Source organism: Podarcis melisellensis (assembly GCF_964234715.1).
Source record: "Podarcis melisellensis genome assembly, chromosome: 16".
Taxonomy (NCBI): domain Eukaryota; kingdom Metazoa; phylum Chordata; class Lepidosauria; order Squamata; family Lacertidae; genus Podarcis; species Podarcis melisellensis.
The window spans coordinates 31,153,178-31,170,437 of record NC_138533.1 but is presented as its reverse complement, the minus strand read 5'-3'; the positions used below and the strand labels follow the sequence as shown (position 1 = coordinate 31,170,437).

The 17,260-nt window shown below is 41.3% G+C and overlaps 1 protein-coding gene across 5 annotated transcripts in view; it reads left to right on the top strand.

The window, feature by feature from the left end:
* The window catches only part of GOLGA3 (golgin A3), a 44,966-nt gene extending 35,861 nt beyond the window's left edge, over nucleotides 1-9,105 (top strand). For 4 of the 5 annotated variants that reach the window (XM_081893190.1, XM_081893194.1, XM_081893193.1 and 1 more), the window contains 5 exons: nucleotides 353-485; nucleotides 1,119-1,241; nucleotides 1,554-1,718; nucleotides 3,983-4,146; nucleotides 7,536-7,925. In XM_081893190.1, coding sequence (XP_081749316.1) covers nucleotides 353-485; nucleotides 1,119-1,241; nucleotides 1,554-1,718; nucleotides 3,983-4,146; nucleotides 7,536-7,743 — 793 coding nt within the window. In that variant the 3' untranslated portion in view covers nucleotides 7,744-7,925. Of the gene's footprint in view, nucleotides 1-352; nucleotides 486-1,118; nucleotides 1,242-1,553; nucleotides 1,719-3,982; nucleotides 4,147-7,535; nucleotides 7,926-8,477 lie in introns of those variants that run through there. The other variant, XM_081893191.1, reaches the window with a different exon arrangement.
* Nucleotides 9,106-17,260: the final 8,155 nt, after the last annotated feature.

Here is a 17,260-nt window from a genome sequence, read left to right as displayed (position 1 = left end):
TCGGGTTACATATGCTTCAGGTTACAGACTCCACTAACCCAGAAATAGTACCTCGGGTTAAGAACTTTGCTTCAGGATGAGAACAGAAATCGTGCTCCGGCGGTGCGGCAGCAGCAGGAGGCCCCATTAGCTAAAGTGGTGCTTCAGGTTAAGAACAGTTTCAGGTTAAGAACGGACCTCCAGAATGAATTAAGTACTTAACCCGAGGTACCACTGTATTGAACGAACTTTAACGTGTACAGTTTATTTTATCTCCCCTCGGTGTTCTTGCCGTGCCTCCTCGAGAGGTGTGCCCTGCAATCTGAGAGCTGTGTTCTCCTCACCGTGGTGTGAATCTGTCTTTTTCTTCTAGAGTTGAAGATGGGAAGCATTCAGCAGAAGTGTCCCAGTTCCAGGAAGAGCTGGCAGAAGCTCGTTCCCAGCTCCAACTCCTCCAGAAGCAGCTGGATGAGCAACTTAGCAAGCAGCCTGCAGAAAACCAAGAGGTGAAGCATCAGTATTGCTCATTCTCTGCTTCCTTATATGAATGTCGATCTAGGGGCATTGTTAGTGGTGTGACATTTGACATTATCTTTTTCCGAGTGGGCAGTGATTTGATGGGTGAATCTAGGTTATTAAACAGGGCATCAATGGGGTGAAATATGTTTAATTTAAAATTACCTTATCTAGAGATTATGGTGGGGGTGGAGGGATGAATGGGATCAACTGAGAGCAAACTGAATTTATTTGGGAAATTAATTGAGAGTAAATGAATTTAAAACAACTGATTTGGAGTTGGGAGCAAAATAATTGAAGAATTTACCTGGAGTGCGAATTTGCCGGCCTTCCTCCTGCGGCATTTTAGGTTCTAGGTTTTGCATCAATATGCATAAATTAGCAAATGCACATTTTATGCAAAATTGCGAGCTTTGCAGAGGCATCTGTTTGGGCACAGTGAGAATAGAGTGCTGGGTTAAATAGACCATTTAGTCTGACCCAACTGGGCTCCTCTCCTGTTTTTATTAAATCTCACTGAACTTCAATGTGATTTAATTGACCTACAGTATTGCAGCTTCTTATGTAATTATATTTTGAAATACAACCCCCCCCCAAAAAAACCCCACAACCACATTTCTTAGGTTGAAGATCTCAAGTGGGAAGTGGAGCAGAAAGAGAGAGAAATCCAAGCCCTGAAGCAGCAGTTGGACTTGACTGAGCAACGTAACCAGAAGGAGTTGGAAGGAGTACAAGCTGTTTTACAGGTATTTCATTGGACTGTCAGCCAGTTGTCATGGAAGATCTGTTACGAGACATAATAAAATGCTAATGAAATAAAAGGTTTATGGAGCGTTCCAAGCCTCCACCAGAGTTCAGATTCTATAAGACTTGTAAGACTACGGCTGCAATCTTATAACTCTATATGGGAGTTACCCACATTGAACTCAATGGGATTTGCTTCTGAGTAGATAGGCAGAGGCTTACCATCTTAAAAAAAGTGACCTCTTTCCTTTTTTTTGAATGATCTTTGGTTAATGCAGAAGGTCAATGTCTCCAATATTCCTTCTTCATTCTAGAATATCAAGACAGAGTTGGAGATAGTTCGGGATGATTTGTCCTTAACCCAAAAAGATAAGATCACGCTTCAGGCAAAAGTGACTGAACTCAAGAATAGCATGAAGACTCTACTGCAGCAGAACCAGCAACTGAAGCTGGACTTGAAGCATGGAAAGATGAAAAAGGTACTTAAGAAACACAATCTTCATCTGTATTTCATCCTTTTCCTAGAGAACACAATAATCTTAGTTTTATCATAATTAATTTGCAATAACTCCCCAAGGCTCTCAGCAATTGCCTCAAGCCCACTTTTTATCAGAGACAAAAGTACTACATCTTCTACATATAATAGAATTGGCAGGGGTTTGTTTGACAGACTAGGATAATAAGTATGTTCCACTGGTAAAAGGTAAAGGTAAAGGGACCCTTGACCATTAGGCCCAGTCGTGACCAACTCTGGGGTTGCAGCACTCATCTCACTTTATTGGCCGAGGGAGCCGGCGTACAGCTTCCGGGTCATGTGGCCAGCATGACTAAGCCGCTTCTGGCGAACCAGAGCAGCGCACAGAAACACCGTTTACCTCCCCGCTGGAGTGGTACCTATTTATCTACTTGCACTTTGACGTGTTTTTCAACTGCTAGGTTGGCAGGAGCAGGGACCGAGCAACGGGAGCTCACCCCGTCGCGGGGATTCGAACCGCCGACCTTCTGATCAGCAAGTCCTAGGCTCTGTGGTTTAACCCACAGCGCCACCCGTGTCTGCTTCCTGCCAAATAATTTATATAAAAAGAGTAGGGGCATATGCATCCCTGTTTCATTCCTTTGAGAGCAAGGATGGAGTAGGATAGATAACCTTTGCAATTACTACCCCAAATAAAAGGGTAAATACATGTAACCTTCCAAATTGTCCTCCAGTAACCATCTCAGAAATGAAGAGTCTTATCTCTAAGCTCAAAAAAGGCAAGGCCCCAGGAATTGATGGTACTTGAGAAACAACAGCAGAACAAAAGGGCTTTTCCCTGAGAACACTTGCGCTATAAGAGCAAGACCAAATGAAACAAATACACAGTGGCATTTATGGCTGTTAACTTAAGCTTAAATGCCTGGTGAAGTGTTAGAAGCAGCTGTTGCCTTTTCGCTAAAGAAGAAACAACGTAAATTGAGACGTGCTTCATTTTAGACTGGTCACAGAATCCAGCTTTTATTGGTTCATAATTGTCGTACATTGAGTGAAGTGGGATTGTGCACACAGGTAGGATGCACAGAGAGAGAGAGTGTCCCCCGCCCCCCAGTACAAATGCATTGCATTATGAGTTGCTTTGAACCATCTGTCTTGGCTTATTGAACTTTCACAAGCTGCAATTAAAATAGGAAGCTTCTAATGAACTGAAAAACAGTTGTTACCAGCTTCGGAACAAGCCAAGATGTTAACTAACTCCCAAACCCTCGATTTATCATTGTGGCTTATTTCAAAGCTGATAGCTCTAAGTTGGATGAAATGGGAAACAGATAATAAAATAACCTAAGCTGCCATTTATACAGTGGCATTCATGGCTGATTCAATGTCTTGACCGTATTTGGGGGTCTAGTGGGAGCATAGTCAATTTTAATAAATTATTATTAAAAAAATATAATGCGCAATAATTACGCAGTTACAGAAAATGAAAAATAAAACAACAAACACTGAGAATTGTCTCTGAATACACCAACAAACTTTTGTCAAAGTGTATATGCTAAAACCATTATAATTTTAACAAGCAGCAAAAACGTAGTGTATCGGCAGCAATTATGGTCTATAGCAGTTTATATAAAGGCAAGAGGAAAAGAGAAAAATAATAATTAAAATATGTGCTTCATACATGCCAAACTGTGCTGTAGACCATAGGTCCTGTCCTACCGTATGCCTCACACAAAGGAAACACAACAATTTTTATGCAGTCTGGGGCAACTTTATTAAAGAGTGTAGTCAATTGAGCAGGATGCCAGCCCTATTTAATTCCAAAATATTTTCTTCTTCTTCTTCTATCTATCTATCTATCTATCTATCTATCTATCTATCTATCTATCTATCATCTATCTATTATTTAATAAAATTTATTTACCACTTGATTGTAAGAAACCTCAAACAGCTTACAAAAAAGACATTAATATTATTGGCAAAAACAATTATAACTAATTAAGGTGTTCAAAATTTAAAACCAGCAATAAATTAAATCCGCATTCTAGATATCTGGGTTGGCTTGTCTAAACAGGTGCCGAAAAGAGTACAGTAAATCACTAAGCAGGAGTTCCAAAGCGTTAATTGCTGCCATGGTAAGAGATTGAGTTCTTACAAATGACCTTTTTCTGCTGGTGGAAAGCATGTCTTAAGAACTGTGCTTCAGGTTTTCACAGTAGAGAGAGCTGCTGCTTATTGCACGTGGATTGATTTGTTTCTTCTTTCAAAAAGAGGAAAACACTGAAGGGAGAGTCAAATCCTTCAAACCCGGTGACTCCAGTGAAGATTCCTGACTGCCCTGTCCCGGCAGCTTTGCTGGAAGAGCTGCTGAAACCTTCAGCAGCTGTGAATAAAGAGCCTTTGAAAAACCTCAACAGCTGCCTCCAGCAACTCAAGTGAGTAAAATCCTGCTGTCTCTCTGGTATTTTTCTTTAAACCTGCATATTACTACTTACAAGTATTGTAGCAGCTTCATGAACAGTGACATGGACAGATGGTGTTTGCTTTTTTTGTCTGAAATGCTCAGGTCTTCTGTGTTGGAAATATGTCAGTATTTATGTTCTGCTTTTAGGGGTTTTTTCTTTTTCTTTCTTTTTCTTTTAAGATATATTATTATCAAATGACAACTAGTAGGATATTGGGTTAGAGACCAAGGCTGCCATCCTACTCACACTTGCTTTGGAGTTCAGAATTACTTTTTGTTTGTTTGTTCCCCCCCCCCCGAGACACAACTATCTTTAATAAGCACATAACTCGTCTCTATTCACTCCCATTTAGTATACAGTCGCTCCTCTAGCAGCGCAATCCTATGCATGCTTGCTCAGAGTTGTAAGTCCTAGAGTGTTCAATGGGGCTTACTTACTCGCAAGAAAGCGCACCTAGAACTGCAATCCCAGACATATGCACAAAGGGGGTAAGTCCCACAATGGGATCCACTTCTGCAAACATGTTTGGTTCAGAATTACTTTTGAGTAGACGTGGTTAGGATTGCAGGCTAAGTGCTCCATCTCTGTGATTCTAAATGTAGAAGCCTCTATCCGTACAATTTAATTGTTTTCCTTGCCGTGTACATTGCCCTCTGTCACTATTCAGTTCTACCTTCTTACCTAACACTTTGTTTTCCTCCCGGTTCTGCTTTTTGATACTGTTCTTTTCGCTTGATAAATACCAACAAGGCAGGGTGCCAAAGGAGTCATCCTTTCCAATCCAAAGTAAACACGATGGCAGGGCATGGGGAATCTTTGCCCTGCAGATGTTGCTAGACTCCAGCTCCCATCATCCCAAACCTTTGGTCACACTTGCTGGGGTTGATAGGAGCTGGAGTCCAAGAACGTCTGGAGGGCCACAGGTTTATCCCTGCAACACAGTGTCTGTCTTGTATTTATTACATTTCCCGTATTTTTCACTCTATAAGATGTACCAGACCACAAGACGCACCTAGTTTTTGGAGGAGGAAAACAAGAGGAAAAAAAATCTGAATCTCAGAAGCCAGAACAGCAAGAGGGATCGCTGCGCAGTGAAAGCAGCGATCCCTCTTGCTGTTCTGGCTTCTGAGATAGCTGTGCAGCCTGAATTCGCTCCATAAGATGCACACACATTTCCCCTTACATTTTAGGAGGGGGAAAGTGAGTCTTATAGAGCAAAAAATACGTTATATCCCACTTTCCTTGCCAAAGAATTCAAGGCAGTGTACCTAGTTCTCTTCAGTTCTTCACCTTTGACCTTGCAATAAATCTGTGATGTGCATTTGGCTGGCCCAAGCTCACCCAGAAAGCTTCATGACTGAGTAGTCCTGGTTCAGCACTAACCATTACCCCACATTACACCTCTAAAGTTGGTTTCCTGCCCCCTTGTTAACGCTACCGTTAAAGTGATATAGACTCTTGTATGTTACCATTGTGAAAATGGAAAACCTGTATTTTTTCTTATAATATAGATGTTAATATAGAAGACATGTTTTCTGGCCATCGCAGTGCAGACTTAAGAGAGTATCTGAAGAAGTGTGCATGCACACGAAAGCTCATACCAAGAACTAACTTAGTTGGTCTTTAAGGTGCTACTAGAAGGAATTTTTTTTGTTTTGACTATGGCAGACCAACACGGCTACCTATCTGTAACTGGACTTAAGAGAGGTTATAGATAATCAAGATCTGTAATCTCTCTCAAGTCTGCATTATGACAGCCAGAAATGTGTCTTCCTGAACTCTTGGTGAATCCTGTGATATAAACCCATCCCCTTGTGGAAATACCGCTAGCTGCCACTCAGCCTTCATCTGTAGTCTTGCCTTCTGACTTCATTATTTCATCCAATGAAAACTGACTGAGACTAGGTTCAAGGGCAACCAAATAACAACCTTCACATAACTTAATTTCTGGAATTTTCTACCGTAAGCATGGCAACGGCCACCAGCTTAGATTGTCTTATCCTCATTTTAAACCGAAGTCATGGAAAATAAGTCTGCCGATGGTTATGACTAGAGAGACCTGTAACCAAATGTTGTGGCCTAGAGTACTCCAATGCCCCTGCTAGCCAGCCATAACCTCTCCTGGGGTACTCCATTTCTTTCCCCTTTGTCTCCCCACCCAAACAAGTTAGCCTTCTTAGTAATCATTGGATAGTTTTGGTTCCTCCCCCTTCCCCAAGATGCTTTGTGTTTCCACAAGCCTTAGTGTTCCATGAAGGCTGCTGATACTTCTCTTGTGTGGGTGGTATCATTTTAGCTACGTAAAGAACAGTGGCACTTAGAAGAATTGCAAATGCTATAGATCAGGGGTGGCCAACTCTCAAGAGACTGCAATCTACTTTCAGAATTAAAAACTGGCAGTGATCTACAGTGATCAGTTCCAAGTTGTTGAGCTTTTTGGGGGGGGATTAAGTCACTCACAAAGGGACGTGGGTGGCACTATGGGTTAAACCACAGAGCCTAGGACTTGCCGATCTCGGTCTCTGCTCCTGCCAACCTTTCTCGGTCTCTGCTCCTGCCAACCTAGCAGTTCGAAAGCACATCAAAGTGCAAGTAGATAAATAGGAACCGCTCCGGCGGGAAGGTAAACAGCGTTTCCATGCGCTGCTCTGGTTCGCCAGAAGCGGCTTAGTCATGCTAGTCACATGACCCGGAAGCTGTACGCTGGATCCCTTGGCCAATAAAGCAAGATGAGTGCTGCAACCGCAGAGTCGGCCATGACTGGACCTAATGGTCAGGGGTCCCTTTACCTTTTAAGTTGCTCACAAAGGAATCACTTTGGATTAAATCAGCAGCACAGACAAAGCTTCTTTTCATCTTCCCTCCCAGAGATCAAACAACAATGGAGGCCGGGGCAGTAGTCAGTTTTAGTGACGCTAAGGAAAGGGAGCCAGAGATCGACCGCAATATACCAAAACCTCGCAGGGATCTACCAGTACAGCGGCTCTCAACCTGTGGGTCCCCAGATGATGTTGGACAACAACTCCCATCATCCCTAGCTAGCAAGGCCAGAGCTCAGGGATGATGGGAGTTGTAGTCCAACAACATCTGGGGACCCACAGGTTGAGAGCCGCTGTACCAGTAGATCGTGATCGACCTGTTGGACATCCCTGCTATAGATGAAAGCAACAAATCAGAATTTCCATGTTTAGCGTCAGTTTGCCACTCAATCCTGATTGCTGAGCAACAGAGAGCGGGGTTGCCGTTTTCATTGTGGGCTTCTTGGAGGCATCTGCTGGACTAGACGGGACTTTGATCTGATCCATTAGGGCTCATATTACATTCTTATCCCACCCTTTGCTCCTTTCTGCTTAACCAAGGCAGGAGATGGACAGCCTTCAGCGTCAGATGGAAGAGCATACGATAACAGTCCATGAATCGATGTCTTCATGGACCCAGATAGAAGGGCAACTAACGGACTTTACATCTAACTTTGCTGCAACTACGACGGGCAACCAGAGCCTCTCCGTTGTAGACCTAAAGGATAATAACCTAAGTGCTGGGGAAAATGAAGAGCCGATGCAGTGACTTCTTCGCCTGTTGCTTCACTTCACAGCTGTTCGAAGTATGTGATACATGTTCATCAGCCCTATTTGAAACCAAGTTTTAGAGATCTCCATCTGTTCTTCCTTTTGAGTAGGGGGGGAAATGTCAGAGCCAAAACATTTGAAGATAATGCTACGGTATATTAAAATACATTTTAATCTGTCTTGGAGGAAAAAGAAATGTGATGTTTAGTCTCCAATAAGACATTTTCATCTGTTCAGAAGTGGCTAAAGTGACTTTTGTTGCAGAGGAATGTGGGCTTCATTACGCCACTTCCAACCCTTTTTTTTTTTGTTAGTAAAAAAAAAAGTCATATAGAAGGCTGAGGATTTTGCTGATATGCAAAGCTATGTGAGCAGAAGTGAGCACACTAAGCTCCTTCCCCCGCCCCACCCCCAGACTCATGTAGGGCAAAGGTTTGAAACAAGGAGTCTTTTCTATTTGTGGATTGCATAATCAGGGCCAGGGACTGAGGTTCTAAATTGAGCTCTCTGCATCAGGGCTTCACCCTCCATAAGTGGAAGGATGACAGGGGTGGGTGGAGCTGAGTGCATTTCTCCCCATGACCCCTTGCTCACATGGTACATTTTATATGAATTCAGAATGGCCAAATAAGACTAATGACTTGGTCTGCTGTAGACATGAGAATATGAACCAGAACTTTCACACACCCTAGGCTGGTAATTGAATCCCTTTTTTTGTTTGTTTTGTTTTAGAGACACACCCTTGATTGATAGAGACGACCAGTTCTAACCAATAACTTACTGGTGGCCATGAATCTCAAAACCACCAACTCTGAAGTAGTTCCATTGCATCAATTGGGACTACTTCAAAGGAAAAAGATTGAGGATCCACAACCAAAGGCCAGTGGAGAGCTTTGATTTCACTTTGGCAGATGCATTTTGCACCTTTTTTGTTGTTGTTGTTCCAGTCTTTTGAGGACTCCTCCAGTGCAGGGTGTATATAAATACTTCGACTCTGTTCTTGTCCTGGAGTATCTGTTTTTAAGTGGACTTACTCTGTAGGTTACAAATCACCAGGGGTTGGGTTTTATTTTTGCTTTGTTAATTTTTTTTGCATCTTATATTTTGGTTGGAAAATGAGATATATATATATATATATTTGCTTTCGTAGATTTTCACGGGTACAGGAATGCAGGTTTTGGTGTCCTCGGGTGTCTTCCCGTGTAAAAGTTGGGGTGTCTAGGCGACGTTTCGACGGGGTCTCACTCGTCATCTTCAGGCTGGTGCTTTCGGCTTCTTGTTACTGGAACAGAGCAGGATCTCAGTGTTTGAGTTCCTATAAATACTGTTGAGGGGGTGTGGTGTATAGCCTCCAATGTTCTGGGCAGAGAGGAAGTTCCCAGGCTAGTGTGCCTTTTCTTCTTTTGTTCCTTAATTACTTGAGGGATATCTTGAGTGATTTCTTGAGTGATATCCTGAGTACCACTTAATGACCCACCTAAGTGGTACTCAGGATATCACTCAAGAAATCACTCAAGATATCCCTCAAGTAATTAAGGAACAAAAGAAGAAAAGGCACACTAGCCTGGGAACTTCCTCTCTGCCCAGAACATTGGAGGCTATACACCACACCCCCTCAACAGTATTTATAGGAACTCAAACACTGAGATCCTGCTCTGTTCCAGTAACAAGAAGCCGAAAGCACCAGCCTGAAGATGACGAGTGAGACCCCGTCGAAACGTCGCCTAGACACCCCAACTTTTACACGGGAAGACACCCGAGGACACCAAAACCTGCATATATATATATATATATATATATATATATATATATATATATATGTATGTATGTATGTAATGGGGCCTAAGGAAAGCCAGCCCCTAAAATACGGAGTTTTAGAAATTTACTTACTGTATATTTCAAACACGAATGTCATACTGCCTGTAACCCTTGTTTGTTGGCTTTAATTCCCCCTCTCCTTATGCAGGGATCCAGACCCTGCAGTCCTTCAGAAGTCATTAGACTCCCACACCCACCATCCCTAACCATTGGCCATGCTGGCTGTGGCTGATGGGAGTTGGAGTCCAACGTCATCTGGTCTAATGACTAGTTAGGAGCCTAGTGCTCACGTAGCTGCCTTTACAGACCCTGCTGAGCTATAATTAGCAGGCTGAAACAACATGCCTTAGGTTTTCTCTTTTTATCTCTCCCCCCCCCCCCCGCTCAATTACTGACAACAGAAAGCCACCTTTGCTGTGTTTTGAAGCACATTGACTTGGCCTGATTTACTTTCTGTTTTGAATATTGCCCCAAGATGCTTTAGAGAAAAAATACTGCTAGAGAACGAATGGATTGTCAGCAGTCTTGACTGAAAGGTATAGAAATCTGGGATGTAGCAATTGCAGAGTCCGGAACTAGAAGTTAAGGTGTTTTGAAAATGATAGCTACTTGTCCTACCACCACTGCCACCCTGCTCTGGTCTTCTGTGACATCACATTATGGTGTACACCTAGCTACTACCAAAAATGGTGGCAACCTCTGATTTCCTGCAATATTAAATGCAGCTCATCAGTGATGTTGGTGTGTTTTACTGACTGATGATCTTCTGTGGGTGGGCCAGGAGCCACAGCTGATCATGCCCCACCCTAAGGTGGGTCACACCAGTGACAACATTTAGCAGTAGTTGACTTAAGGGGGAGAAACAGGGAAGGCAAAACAGACACTTACGGTTGGTGTTTTTTAAGCGTCCCATGTTGCAAGCTGGGATTAAAGGTGGACCCCAGCTTTGGAAAAAATTTAAGATTTCTATATTAGATATTACAGTGGGGAAACAGGGTACTAGATGCATGATTGCCACTTCCATAGTATTTAGTTCTGACCTGACTTTCAGGGTAGATAGCAAAAACAAAAACTCTGGGGTAAGTGGCTTTGAGGGTCTTGGCCTCTGCATCATTCTCAAACTGCATACCGTATTAGACTCCAATTTAAACAAACTTACTGAGGGGAATGAATGTCTTTGGATAAGGATAGTTTTATTGTGGGTTTCCTTCCAGATAACATACAGAGACCATCTTCCCATCAGGGACAGAGTATGGTATTCCCATGTTGCATTTAAGAAAAGAAAAGAAAAAACCCCACTCACCACAACCCTGGCTTCATATTGAAGATTTGATTTTTCTACGGTTTGCATCCAATGTTTATCATATTCAGAGCAGATGTATTGAAATTAATGGACATAAATAATTTAGGTCCATTAATTTCAATGGATCTACTCCGATTATAATTTATTGGAAACATCCCATAGTCTTTTTTTAATACTATGAACCATAATTTTGAAACTGCAGTAAAACATTTTAATATTTGCATATAGTATATGAAGGAAAGGTACTTTTAAAATGTAAATTTTTTTTGTTTCTGTTAATGTGACAATGACTTATTTTATAAGACTAATCAAACTGTTATCGAGACGAAACATTGAAAGCTTTATTGATTAACCCGGATATGCTAATAGCTTTTACTAGTAAGTCTATTTTGCAGAGTAAATAGTAATGAGTGATTTCTTTTTGCTGCTGTTCACAATCTTGAAGCTTATGTACTTGCTAACTTAAAGAGGAAGAAATTCTATAGTATTTAAACACCAAAGGTAATACTATGTAATGATTAATATATATTCAGCTCCCCAATTTGCACCAGTGGGATTTTCATGTTGCTGTTCTACTTAGCACACGGTATTATTTACAGGAATGATTCTCGTATTTATAAATCTTGACAACTTCTGTTCATGTGTTAAATACTAAATTAGGTACACACCTCTTTCAGGCCTTTACCAATTCCTGACCAGCTCTTTAAAACAGAACCGGATTGTATATTCATAAAGCAGTATGTAGCCTTGTATGTCTTTCTCCTTTGGGAAAGGAAATCTTATTTCTCTTCTTATTTCCCAGCTGAAAATGCTTCCTTCCTCTCTTTTAAGACATCTCCCCTCCCTTCTTTATATCTATTAACATGCCATTTTGACCAGAAAGGAAATAGGTCTAAACTTGAGAGAGCAAAAGAGAGCACACTTAACTAGCAACAAACATAATTTCAGAACTTTTATTGTTCTCTCCCTCTGTCTAGGAGACTGTGCCCTTTTTAAAAGGTGCAGTCTTTTAAATCCATAGTTCAAGGAAAAGCTTCCAGAGCAACCATAGATTAGCCAAGTTGACAGGTGCCTCAGTTAACACTGGCATGTTTTTAGAGATCGGAAGAATCATTTTGAAGGGATCCAGTGTGTAAGATTATTGGAATGTGCTTCTTTTCAATACCTATTAAGGTATATTTTCAACTGCAAAATGGGGAAGAAACCACAAAATGCTCTGTCTGAATATTGCAGAGGATGGTTTGTTGTTGTTGTTGTTTTAAAAAAGCTTCAGCATTCCTTTTGGAGCATTGTTTGAGGGATTTTCTGCAGTCTTTCAGTGTTACAGTAAAAAGAAAAAGGCACATTTTATGCTTCTCTAAATTGAGCGTCTGCATTATTGCAGAATGTTGCATGTTAATTCCACTGTCTTCCAAGTTGTTTGGAAACTTGGGTACTCTGTTAACACACTTCTTCCTTTTCCTTGTGGAGGACAATGTTCTCTTTTTCCTATCAGGAAAATGTTATTGCTATTTCGGTAAAGACAAGCAGTTTTCTAGAATGACATATGCATGTTGGATGTATTGCGCATTACTGCTTCTTCAGTATGTACAATTCAGTACTTGTGGGAGTATCTATAAGCAGGTGTGCTGATCAGCATGAGAGCATTAAAGGTAGATAACTCTGATCATTATAAACCAAAATGTATCAAATTCTTCTTTGATATGATAGATACACAATTAAAAACAGTTAATCGCTGTCATTCTTATTTATAAGAGGGCTCTAACTGTGCTGATCTTTTTACTCTTCCTCCTGAAAACTCAGAGTTAATGCTAACCTGCTGGAATTAGATGGTTTATGTCCCAGTGGCGCATATCATTCTAGCCACTAGGAAATTATCTGTGAAAACCTGCCTTGCCTTGAATCGACCTGCACAGAGTTATTTGAAGAAATAATAGCGAAAATTTCTCATACATATTCTGTCACATCTTAAAGGTTTCAATCAGTTGCTGTGTTGATAAGGAAAAGCATCACCTCCATAACAATGTTCAATTGGGAGTTCCAAACAAGGGAAGAGTTATGAAGTTTTTGACTTAAGGATTCATGACTGTGACCTTTTTAAAAAGCATGTTAATGGAAAAAAATAATTAGGATGTGCATAAAGGTTCATGAACAGGTTTTGTGCAATAAACTATTTTTCATAAAAAGTGTTTCCATTGTTTATCATGGTATAATGGGGAGGGGGTGATTCAAGAAAACAGCAAATTTTGAAGAGCTAACAGCACATTTTAAAGGACAGGAAATGGGGAAGATGACTCACAAGCTGATGAAGGTCAGTATACCAAGACAACAGAAGAATGGAGAGCTATCCAAGATCAAGTTAGGGGTTGAAATTCTACCATTTCCCTGTTTTAAAGAAGGAAAGTTAGAAGGATGTTAAGAGTATCTATCCAAGCTTTATAAGCTACAGTATATGTGTTTTAAAAATAGGGTGGGCTCAGCGGCATAGCAACTTTTTTTAGGAAGTCCAAAAAAATTTTTAGACAGTGTCCGCCCTCAGGCTCCCCCTGTTGCCCAGAATCCCAACCCGACACACAGCAGCCAATGTGCTGCAGTACAGACCCCCTACGCCGCCCCCCCACCTGGTGCAGACTGCACACACATAACACCCTGGGTTACCTACGCTACTGGGTGGGCTATAATTGAATTCTCAATTCAAAGGTTCTTGCATCTGTAGGATCATATCACCGTGAGGATGAGATGTGGCACCAGAACCTCTGTTGCTCTCACTGAACTGGTTTATATTGACATCCTGCAGAACAGCAAAAGCAATAATGAAGTGGCAACTTCAAAGAAGGGGCTTTAAATGGAACCTTATCAAAGTTCTTTTGGTAACTGGCTGGAGGTGAATTTCTCAGCTATGATACACTAGAACTAGATCAACTGCCAGAAATTGCTAGATTAACGAGTAGATTAAGAGACCAGGATGAAAGAACCTGTAAGGGAAGATTGGAAAAGATCTGTAGATAACTGGAAAAATCATTGTAAACATATTAAAACGTTGACAGGATTAGAATAAATTGAGCAGTGTGAAGTATACTGAAACCAAACTGAAAAAGAGAAAATATGGAAAAAATAGAATATGTGTTCTAAACGGAGGGAAGGGGGAAGGATTGACCTTTTGGAATTTTATATGGTAATGTTCAGTTGAGCCATCGGAAGAACAGTTGCGCTATGGTCCAAGCCCTAGTTTATTGCAGGGAATCAAAACCATAGATTCTAAAGTGTTCTGTAGCCATGCATGTACTCCTTAGCATTGTTTCTGCGAAAAGGGTTATATAACTACACATAACTACAAGACGAAATAACTACACACAGAACAGTGATAAGGAAAAACACACATTTTATTCACAACTGCTATCAGCAAGGATGTGGGCTCAAGCCTGAGATAAATGGTTATGCAAAACACTAGGATGTGCCCAGACTTGTTCCGAACAGGAAAAACAATTAGTGCCTCTAGCAATGTCACACCTGTGGGGAGGAAGCAGACAGAAAACTACTGTATTAGCACTCTGTAACCCCATCCAGGCTTTACACACATAAGGAAACCACGAGTTGCCTCATAACATGCTTGTTATGAACACTTACCTGCTAAAGGTAAGGCTAACATTGGCACATGGGTGGTGCTGTGGGTTAAACCACAGAGCCTAGGACTTGCCGATCAGAAGGTCGGCAGTTCAAATCCCTGCGATGGGGTGAGCTCCCGTTGCTCGGTCCCTGCTCCTGCCAACCTAGCAGTTCTAAAGCATGTAAAAGTGCAAGTAGATAAATAGGTACCACTCTGGTCGGAAGGTAAACGGCGTTTCTGTGCGCTGCTCTGGTTCGCCAGAACTGGCTTAGTCATGCTGGCCGCATCACCCGGAAGCTGTACGCCGGCTCCCTCGGCCAATAAAGCGAGATGAGCACCGCAACCCCAGAGTCGGTCACGACTGGACCTAATGGTCAGGGGTCCCTTTACCCTTTAAGGCTAATATTAATAACTTTGTTATTACACGGCCCCAGTACATAAGGGCAGCCGATACTGCCAATTGATCACAGGAGAAGCGCCACTGATTCAATAACTTGGGTAGACCATTTGTACAAAGCACTGTCCAAATGATCTGTCAAGCTTTGACCAATCAATGTTACCGCACAGCGCCACCTAGGTACATATCGCTGGTACTACAGCCTTACATTGCACTCCTTTCCATTCAACCCATTCTGTCAAGGGAAAAAATCCTATCAAGCCAGCAAGGCTTCAATGTAACAAGTTTTATTAATTACTTCCTGTCTAGGTCAAGGCAGTTTGCAGCAGATGGTTACAGACTCAGGTAAACTAATATATATATATATATATATATATATATATATATATATATATATTCCCAATTTTTTATTAGTTTTCTCTTATAACACATAGACAAAAACACAAAAGAAAAACATTACATTTGACACAACATAAAAATTTAACAACAATAAAAACACACAAAATAAAAGATTTTTTTTCTTCTTATTCCCTTGTGTATTTGCATTGCTAAAAGACTTCCTCGACACCCTCCAATCTCGATTTCATCCTATTACATATTTAGCAGTTCCCAATTTCATATTTATAACATCAGTATCTTCTTTCATTACAGTTACAGATAGGTAGCCGTGTTGGTCTGCTATAGTCAAAACAAAAAAAATTCCTTCCAGTAGCACCTTAAAGACCAACTTAGTTCTTGGTATGAGCTTTCGTGTGCATGCACACTTCTTCAGATACACTGAAACAGAAGTTTCCAGACCCTTCTATATAGTGAGAAGGTGGGGAGGGGTATTACTCAGAAGGGTGGTGGGAATGGGTGATTGGCAGATAGCTGTGATGAGCCTGTTGACGACTCTTAACGACTGCAAGAACTAACTTAGTTGGTCTTTAGGTGCTACTGGAAGGAATTTTTTTTTGTTCTTTCATTACAAACTTCTTAACCTTACTTCTAATTGTCATCCATGACAACCTTTATTATTAATCTTTTTCTATTCCTTAGCCTAATCTGTTACTTCTAGGGATTTCCTAATTATCTTATATTACAGTTTCTCACTAAATATTCTTTAAATTTCTTCCAGTCTTACCTTCCATGGAAGAAGGTAAACTAATATAATTTCACTAAAAATCAACCATTCAACAGATCTCCATTCCACCTTTGTTCCACTCAGAAAAACGATTGGGAAATATGACTCTAGAAGCCATGGCTGTGTTTGTTCTACATCTTCAACCACAGGAAACTCTCGGACTCTACCGGGCATTTGAGCGTCCTCTAAGGACAAGGAGCAGTTCAGTTTTGTCCCTTTTTCATGTTGTTGTTTAGTCGTGTCCGACTCTTCGTAACCCCATGGACCAGAGCACGCCAGGCACTCCTGTCTCCCACTGCCTCCCGCAGTTTGGTCAGACTCATGTTTGTAGCTTTGAGAACACTGTCCAACCATCTTGTCCTCTGTCGTCCCCTTCTCCTTGTGCCCTCCATCTTTCCCAACATCAGGGTCTTTTCCAGGGAGTCTTCTCTTCTCATGAGGTGGCCAAAGTATTGGAGCCTCAGCTTCAGGATCTGTCCTTCCAGTGAGCACTCAGGGCTGAGTTCCTTCAGAATGGATAGGTTTGATATTCTTGCAGTCCATGGGACTCTCAAGAGTCTCCTCCAGCACCATAATTCAAAAGCATCAATTCTTCGGTGATCAGCCTTCTTCATGGTCCAGCTCTCACTTCCATACATCACTACTGGGAAAACCATAGCTTTAACTATATGGACCTTTGTTGGCAAGGTGATGTCTCTGCTTTTTAAGATGATGTCTAGGTTTGTCATTGCTTTTCTCCCAAGAAGCAGGCATCTTTTAATTTCGTGGCTGCTGTCACCATCTGCAGTGATCATGGAGCCCAAGAAAGTAAAATCTCTCACTGCCTCCATTTCTTCCCCTTCTATTTGCCAGGAGGTGATGGGACCAGTGGCCATGATCTTTGTTGACGTTGAGCTTCAAACCATATTTTGCACTCTCCTCTTTCACCCTCATTAAAAAGTTATTTAATTCCTCCTCACTTTCTGCCATCAATGTTGTGTCATCTGCATATCTGAGGTTGTTGATATTTCTTCCAGCAATCTTAATTCCGGCTACGGATTCATACAGCCCAGCCTTTCGCATGATGAATTCTGCATATAAGTTTAAGCAGGGAGACAATATACAGCCTTGTTGTACTCCTTTCCCAATTTTGAACCAATAAAGGCTTAATAAAATGAACCACAGAGAAGGGAAGTCGATGATAAAGTTATGGTTTGTATTCGGCCAAATATCGTGCAGACTTGTAAAACTGAAAACGATACATAAAATGAAAAAGAAATTAAAAGTA